Source organism: Lucilia cuprina, chromosome 3 (assembly GCF_022045245.1).
Source record: "Lucilia cuprina isolate Lc7/37 chromosome 3, ASM2204524v1, whole genome shotgun sequence".
Lineage (NCBI taxonomy): Eukaryota > Metazoa > Arthropoda > Insecta > Diptera > Calliphoridae > Lucilia > Lucilia cuprina.
Genome location: NC_060951.1, coordinates 4,375,745 through 4,385,009, shown reverse-complemented (window position 1 = coordinate 4,385,009; position 9,265 = coordinate 4,375,745). Strand labels below are relative to the sequence as shown.

Below are 9,265 nucleotides of genomic sequence, written 5' to 3'. Positions count from 1 at the left end.
AACAGAACTAGAACAGAACTAGAACAGAACTAGAACAGAACTAGAACAGAACTAGAACAGAAATAGAACAGAAATAGAACAGAACTAGAACAGAACTAGAACAGAACTGGAACATAATTAGAACAGAACTAGAACAAAACTAGAACTGAAATAGAACTGAAAAAAGAGCTGGAACTAGGGCTGAAAAAGAATTAAAACTGAACTGTAACTACTTTGAATATTGTACTAAAATGTTTTACTTTAATACTTAAATTATTCCTCTAATGTTCTTCTACTCTTTAAACCAATTTATTACCCTACAAATGAAAATTATACTTTTCTAATAATGAAAACATTTAAAAGGTATCTCATTATAGCAAACATGCATTAGGTTGCATGCCACTAACTGTTATAGAAAACTGTGTGCGTCAAAAAAAAAAAAAAAAAAAAAAAAAACTTTTACTAGGCTAGACCCAAAATTCCACAGAAACCTAGAGAAATTAACTAAAAAACTACTAATTTTAAACTAAAACAAATGAACAGCCAACAGCAAGTTCAAAAATCAATGTTTTGCCAAAATGTTATTGACTTTTAAAAGCAAAATAGTACAGACAATAAAAATTTATTATTGTACAAAGAAAAGTTTTCTTTTTATAAAACCTCAATTAGTGGCAAGAAAAATTATCAAATATTGTTACCAATCCTTAAGTCCTCCAGAGAGAGAGAGAAAGAGCGGGGAAATGAATAATTGTTGCAAGAATGTTTAAAATACTTTAGTATTTGTGTAGTTAAGTGTTTTAAAAATATGCCACAGGTGGTTTAACCACATGTTATACTAACACTAAACTGTGTTCAACTGTCAGACAGATATTAGTACGACAAAGTTTTCCTTGCTCCTACACACACATGCACATGACAAATAGGAAGAAAATTGTTGAAAAACAAATTAAATTTAATAGAATATATGTATATTTTTCTAATTTGAATATTAAAATTTAAAAAAATACTACTTTTTTGAAAAAGTAGTAAAATACTACTTTTTTTGAAAAAGTAGTATATAACTACTTTTTTTAAAAATTCAAAATTATCTGCAATTTTTATAGGTTTTATCTGATTCCTACCAAAAACTTTTCAAATAATCGATTTTACTGCATTTTAAAAAATAGTAGTAGAAATACTATTTTTTTTAAAAAATCACATTTTCAGAAATTTTCTTTAAAATTTCATAAGCTTTTCATAAATAATATGTTAAATAATGAAAAATATCAATTTTGAACATTTTTTTCAAATAGTAGTAGAAATAATACCTTTTTAAAAATTGAAATTTTTTTAAATTTTTCAGGCCTTCAAATTATTTAACTTTAAGGCTAATAATTTATGTGCTAAAAAACTTAAAAATTACCATTTTAGCGTTATTTTTGAAAATAGTAGTATAAATACTACTTTTTTGAAAATCTAAATTTTTAAGATTTTTCATAATTTTTCTTTATTGCTAAGGGATTACATACTAAAATCATAAAAAAAAATTTAATTTTGGCTAAAATTTTTAAAATAGTAGTAGTAGTATATCTTTAGCAAACTTGAATTTTTTGCAATTTTTTAATTGTTTTTATGTTAATGTGTTATATAATTACACTTTAATGTAATTTTTTCACATTAAATCCCAAAAGTAAAATAGTAGTAAATATACTACGTTTTTCATAAAGGTTATTTTTAATGGAATTTTTAAATTTTTGTTAAGTTTTGTGTTAAAATTCAATATATAAATGTTAAATTTACATTATTTAGATTTATCAAAAAAAAAAGTAGTAGAAATACTACCTTTTGTAAACTTAACATTTATGAACATTTTTAGTTATCTTTGTGTTAGTTTGTTATAGGATTGTGTTAAAAAGTAATTTTTAGCCATTAATTCCAAATAGTAAAATAGTAGTAGAAATATTACCTTTTTAAAAAAGTAGTTTTATAATGAAATTTTCACCACTTTATCAATTTTGTGGTTAACCAATAATAAAATTATGCCTAATTAACATTTTTGAAAGTTTTTCAAAATAGTAGTAGATATACTACCTTTTTCAAAATTGATTTTTTTTTGTCTTTTTGGTTTTATTAATATTTGTGTGTTATAGAATTGTGTTAAAAAGTCATTTTTAGCCATTAATTCAAAAAAGTAAAATAGTAGTAGAAATACTACCTTTTTAAAAAAGTAGTTTTATAATGAAATTTTCACCTCTTTATCAGTTTTGAAGTTAACCAATAATACAATTGTGCCTAATTAACATTTTTGAACGTTTTTCAAAATAGTAGTAGAAATACTACCTTTTTCATAATGGATTTTTTTTATCTTTTTGGTTTTATTTATATAAGTTTGTCATAGAATTATGTTAAAAAGTAATTTTTAGCCATTTATTCCAAAAAGTAAAATAGTAGTAGATATACTACCTTTTTTAAAAAAGCAGTTTTTTAAAGAAATTTTCGCCTTTTAATCAGTTTTGAAGTAAAGCTTTATTAAAATTGTGTTCAATTAACAATTCTGTACGTTTTTCAAAATAGTAGTAGATATACTACCTTTTTTTCAAAAACAGTTTTTTAAAGGAAATTTTAGCTTTTTTGATGTATTAAGTTTAAATTCTATACAAATATGTGAAAATTAACATCTCTGTATTTTTTTCAAAAAGTAGTAGAATTACTACTTTTTGAAAAATTGAAATTTTTTTGTCTCTTTTGTTTATATTTATGTTAGTGTGTTATAGAATTAAGCTAAAATGAGATTTTTGTGACTTTTTTAAATAGTAGTAGAAATACTACTTTTTTTAAAAATATGCTATTTTAATAAGTTTTTTTTATGTTTTCATAAAAAGAAAATTCTAAAATAAATAAGTTATTTATTTACAAATATTTTGACAATTTCGAACATTGTATTGTTGTACAAAAACAAAATCTGATTTGTTAAAATAGTATTCGAAACAGTTTACGCCAAAACACCTGTTCTTTTAAAGAGTATGTATTAACATGTTTCTTTGCCAAAAAATTCTAGATATAGTGAGTAGCAATGCTCTTGTCATGGTGGTTGTTATCTTATCATTAACTAAATTTTTGGGGGAAAGGGAAGAGAAAAGATCTAACACACACACCCACCCATTAATGTTTAGATGTTCAGTGACCTTTACAAATAGTGTTTTTTGTTTAATGCATTTTTTTAGTTTTACAACACCAAAAACAAAATATTTGTTTATTTTAAACATAAAAAAACAACAAAGCCGCCAAGAAAATTTTGACAAGAATGAATCAGATCAAGTTTACCGGTTAATGACTTCATTTTTACATTTTTTGAGTTTTTCTTGGAATTTCTTGTAGAAAACAAAATTTTTACCTTTGGCCACCTTAAACTCTTTATATTCACCACTGACTAGCCAAGACAACAACCCTGTAGTGTTATGTTAAAAGCTTTAGCTTAACAGTATAAGTTTCTGTTAAGTTTTTTTACTAACAGTGGAGCTAAACAGTGAAAATCTTTATTATCTTTTTTTTAAACTTTTAATCTAATATTTTATCTTTTTTCTCTCTCTCTCTCTCCCTCTCTCTTTTACACAGCAAATCCAAAACGATTTAATCTTCGATGATACCTTTGATATCGATCAATTCGAAGATGCTGCCTCATCGACTAAACTGCGAAGTGCGCGTGACCTAGACGAGAAAGCCTTTATCGAAGATGAACTACAGCCCGTGGATGAGGCCGACAATGAGGGCTCCTCCACCTCCTCTAACGATGGCAGTTGGTTAATGCAAAGCGTTAAACGTGTACGTCGTGAGTTGGGCCGTTTATTCGGTAGTGAAGAGAAGAAATTAGTGGCCGATAAGAAACATGCCAAAAATGTTGCCAAATTGGAGAAACAACGTAAACGTCAAGCCAAATTGGCGGAGAAGCAAAAGCGTAAAGCTGCCAATGCGGCACGCAACAATAAGGCCAAGAATCGTTTGAATAAACGTCAATCTTATGGTGATGAAGTTGAGGGTTCCGGTGATGATACTGAAGGTTATGGAGAGCATGATACTTGTAAGTTTGAAATTTTCATAAACAGGTTTTTTTTGGTCTTTCAAATCACAAAAATTTTTCTTTTAAAGGGCAAACTTTGTTCAGCTTAAGTGAACCTTGGGTGAATGAATATCGTATGGGTAAAGGTTATGCTAGATTTATGGAACTGCAACAACAAATCCATGATGGTTTCTTACAATTCATCACTGATAACTATGGCAATGATGAGGATGAAGATTCTTATTTGCATCTCACTTTAATAAGAGTAGAGTAAGTCTTTAATTGAAAGAAAAAAGTATTCTCTATTTAATGCCCTTTTTCTTTGCCCCCCACCCCCCTCCTCTCACGACCCCTTTAGACCCACCCATGATAGCTTTATTATACATGTTATTGTACAAATCGATTTGCCTGAAAGATGGAGTGATTTTGGACAACGTTTCCAACACCATTTGATGACCTATAAGAAATTGGGTGAAACCTTTGGAGCCGATGCCGATAATAGTTATTATTTCAGACGTGTCAGAGGTAAGTGACGCTATATGGACAGGACTATATAAAATTTTAGAAAAACCTGACTTTGCTAACTTATTTATTTTGTAATTTGTAAAAAGTACTGGAAATTAATTTGAAAAATTTTGTTAATTTAAATTTTAAATTAAAAAAAAAAATAAAGTAGATTTTGGCAATTAGGGGGTAGAAAGTTAGACAAAAAGGTCTAAATTTAACTAAAATAGGTTAAGACCAAAACACTCTATACATAAACATAAAAAAACATTAAAACATACTTAAACACTCTATTGTAAATTAATCATTAAAAAAAAACAAATCAAAAAAACTCCAAAAAACCTTCCCCAATCATTCATTCAGATCTACAAGATCACGAAAGAGTCGATCTCACAGACGACTACAATCACAATGGCGCTGAATCTCATCATCACGGTGAAGGTGTAGACATAAATAATGCTTATCATGGTGCTGGTGAAGGTACTGCCACTCATCATGCAAATAACGGTAACCCGGTTGCCGGAGAATTTAATGAATGTGATAGTGAGGGCTATTTCCAATGCAGCAACGGTCAAATGATCGAATGTCATAATCTCTGCAATAACTATGCCGATTGTGACGATGACAGTGATGAGGATGTGGAAATGTGCAATAAATACAATCTGGAAGAAGTTGATGAAGATTTGGATGAAGATGAAGATATTGTCACGTCACAAGAGGGCCATCGTGAAGGTGAGACCACCGATACACCCAATTATGATGATAATACTGCCTACGATCCCTATGACTATGATAGAGAACAGGAAATGGAAAGAGAAAGACAATTGGAAATACAACGCGAAAGAGAACGTCAAATCGAATTGGAACAGGAGAGACAAAGACAATTGCAACACGAACGTGAAATGGCCGAACAAGAACGTGCCAAACAATACGAAGCCGAAAGAGAAAGAGAGGAACAAGAGCGTGCTAGACAATATGAAGAACAACTTGCTCGCGAGGAAGAGGAAAGAGCTCGTCAATATGAGTTGGAAGAACAGGAAAGAGAGCGACAAGAACGCGAGAGAGAAGAGGAAGAACGTCGTGCACATGAAATGGATTATGAACGTGAACATGGTGGAGAACATGATGGTCAACCGGATCATGATCAAACCTATGATCATGAATATCAACCCGATCACGATCAAACCTATGGTCATGAATATCAACCACAACCTGGACACGATCAATCGTATGGTCAACCTCAACCTGGACACGATCAATCATATGATCATGAATATCAACCTCAGCCTGGTGACGATCAATCCTATGGTCAACCTCAGCCTGGCCATGATCAATCCTATGGTCAACCTCAGCCTGGTCATGATCAATCCTATGGTCAACCTCAACCTGGTCACGATCAATCATATGGTCAACCTCAACCTGGACACGATCAATCATATGGTCAACCTCAAGGTGGTCACGATCAATCATATGGTCAACCTCAAGCTGGTCACGATCAATCATATGGCCATGACTATCAACCCGGAACAAGTGCAGAAGATTCCGAATACGATTGTCATGTTAATCCTCATGGCTATTTTATCTGTCAAAGTGGCGAAACTGTACCTTGTGCCAATGTCTGCGATAATCAATACGATTGCGAAGATGGCAGTGATGAATTGTCATGTGATCCAGGTATATACCATATTACACATACTATATTCAAGCCAATATCCAACAGCTACTACAACCAATAATCATAACCAATCGAAAGCAAAAAATAAACACTAAAATTACCCAGCACCTTAACACACTCATAACACACTCTACAAAGGAAAAAAATCCTTCAAAGAAAAGCTTTTTAACTTTAGTTTTAAATCTGGGTATTCTACTAATCATGTTGGTCTGTAGTTTGAAACAAATAATGGATTCGTACTAACACTTCACCATGAAAAATAACTTAAACTTTTAAGCACTTCTCTTCTAACATTTCATTAAAAGGTTAAAAAAACAATCATCGTTAAACTCATTTAAATCTAAAAAAGCTCATTTTAAGTATTAGCAACTGTTAAATGTTAAAACACTTTAAAACATAGAAAAACATCAAACTGATTTCTTTCATTTGCTTTGTAAAATTTAAAAATTTGGCCTAAAAAAACATCTAAGAGCTTTCAAAAGCTTTTCATTACAAAAACAAAAAAGCTTTTTCATAAATTTTAAAAATCATAACATGTCTAGTGAAAGCATTAAAACCAATCTTAAAATTCATTAATTCATTAAAAGCTTTTTGTAGTTTTTAATAAAAATCTGCAAAAGCTTTAAATTTTTCATAAAAAATAGTTTTTTTTTTAAGAAATATGTTTAATTTTAAGCATAAAACGTACTACAGTACTTTTAAGAGATTTTTAAGAAATGTTTGAAAAAAGCTTTTTGAAAGCTGTTTAGAGTTTTTTAACATTTTATAACAAAAGTTCTCAAGTTTGGTATTAAACTTTAAATGAAAACAAAACCAAAAATTTTCCATAAATTTTGCATAATTTATGGAATGATTTTTAAGAAATTTTGGTAAAAAGCTTTTAAAAGCTTTTTTTAAATTTTAAAATTTTTATGACAAAAATTTTCAATTTTCATGTAAAAGATTAAATAAAAACAAAAAAGAATTTTCTGAAAATTTTCAAATAAAGCTTTTAAAAGCTTTTAACAAATTCTTAACATTTTAAGCAAGAAATTTTAATTTTCGTAAAAAAAGTTCAAAATATTAAATAGAACTGATTTAAAATTTTTTTCAAAACGGCTTTTCATACAAAATCTTAAAAGTTTTTTATTTTAAAAATTAAAAAAAAGCTTTTTCTAAAGAATTTAAATAAAAAGTGTTTTTATTGATAAGAAATATGTTAAATATATAAAAAAATCAAATTTTAAATAATTTTTGAAAAAAGAGCTTTTGAAAGCTTTTTTAAATTTTAAAAATTAATGGCTTAAAATTAATATTTTGATAAAAAGAGCCTAAGAAATAATTAAAATCCAGTTTTGAGAATTCTAGAAAAAAGCTCTGGAAAGCTTTTTGAGTTTTTTTTTCAAGAAAAGTGTATTTAAAAACAAAAAAATAGCTGAAACTTGTTTTTTTTAAGAAAACTTTTAAAACTAAATAATATTAAGTTTTTGTCAATTTATATGAAAAAGCTTTTTAAAGCTTTTAAGAATTTCGAAAAAAAATTGTTAAAAAAATTAAAAATTCCCGTTAAAAATCACAAAAAAGGTAAAAGCTTTTGAGAGCTTTTTTAAAAATATAGAATTTTAAATGATTTTGTTATGAAAAACGTGAAAGATTAAAAACTTGGGCACAATTTCTTCACTTTTATTAAGTAGCTTTAGTGAAAAGCTTTTAAATTTTAAAACGTTTCTCTCATACATTCATTAATTCATGCGTAATTATTTCAACCTAAATGTTATAAATGAAATTTTTGAAAAAAATAACAAAGTTTTACTAATATTAAGTTAAGGACTTGTTTAGAACTTTGTAACTAAAATCTGTAGTTTTGGAGAAATATTTATAGGGGACAAATTAACAATATGTAATAATATATGTAGAACTAAAACTTAGTTTTAAGTAACCAAACAAACAATGTGTGTGTGTTTTTTAAGTATTGTCTTTATGTCCTATTTAAATGTATAAAGCTTTCTATAGATTTATACTTGATCTTCAATGTGTATGTCTTGTAATCCTTCCATACCCTCCACAACTCCTTAACTCCCATTATAATTGATAATTCCTTACTCAAAACAAATCTGTATCCCTGTCTACTCTATGTGTTTGTGTTTCTGCGTTAAAACCTCCCCCCCAAAAAAGCTCTTTTTCCCGGCTTTGGCTTTGTGTTTGTTTAGCAACCTAAGAAAAACATTATGTTTATCATAAATTAAAAAAAAAACTCCAACTCAAAATTCCTTTAGACACACCCACCGAAGAGGCTCCCGTTGATGAAAATGCTTACGAAACACATGAACATGAATCTCACAATGTCCCCGAATTTGAAGCTTCTGGCGAAGACTATGTGCCCATTACTGAAACCAGCCCCGTCTACACCAGTATTTATGACGCTGGTTGCCGTGGCGATACAACTTTCACTTGCCCCGAAAGTGGCAAAACTATTTGCGAAGAACAATTGTGCGATGGTGAAGAACAGTGTCCCGATGGTGAGGATGAAATGGACTGTCCTTCGGAAGGTTACGATGAAAATGGCACCGATGGAGAAACCGAATATGAACCTGGTACTGTGTTTGTGTTATCACTCACTCACTCTCTGTCTGTCTGTCTGTCTGTCTCTGTTTTTGTGTATTACATTTATTGTGGTTGTGTGTGTTTCTGTACCTTTTTTTCTGGAACATGTCCTCTCATAGTTGACAGGTTTCCATCCATGTCATGTTGTTTGTTCCCTCTCATCATTATATTGTGTGTGTTTTCAATATCTTTAAAAATTTATTTTCTTCAGAAATTTTAAAAATCATTAAGTGTTTATATCACTGGAAGACTTTTAGATGTTTATTCGAATGATAACCGGATCTAATTCGAATATTATACAATATATATACCAGACTACAGTTAAGATTATATATGACTTCAGTACAGTTCCAATTCAGTTCTATTTTAGCTCTATTTTAGTTTTAGTTCTGTTCTAGTTCTGTTCTAGTTCCGTTCTAGTTCTGTTCTAGTTCTGTTCTAGTTCTGTTCTAGTTCTGTTCTAGTTCTGTTCTAGTTCTGTTCTAGTT

At 29.1% G+C, this 9,265-nt stretch overlaps 1 protein-coding gene across 2 annotated transcripts in view; it reads left to right on the top strand.

Moving 5' to 3' along the window:
- The window catches only part of LOC111684635, a 77,484-nt gene extending 68,472 nt beyond the window's left edge, over positions 1–9,012 (top strand). For both annotated transcript variants that reach the window (XM_046946868.1, XM_046946867.1), the window contains exons 3-7: positions 3,574–4,036; positions 4,105–4,285; positions 4,374–4,540; positions 4,883–6,193; positions 8,450–9,012. In XM_046946868.1, the coding sequence (XP_046802824.1) occupies positions 3,574–4,036; positions 4,105–4,285; positions 4,374–4,540; positions 4,883–6,193; positions 8,450–8,997 (2,670 nt within the window). In that variant the 3' untranslated portion in view covers positions 8,998–9,012. The remainder of the gene's footprint in view (positions 1–3,573; positions 4,037–4,104; positions 4,286–4,373; positions 4,541–4,882; positions 6,194–8,449) is intronic.
- Positions 9,013–9,265: the final 253 nt, after the last annotated feature.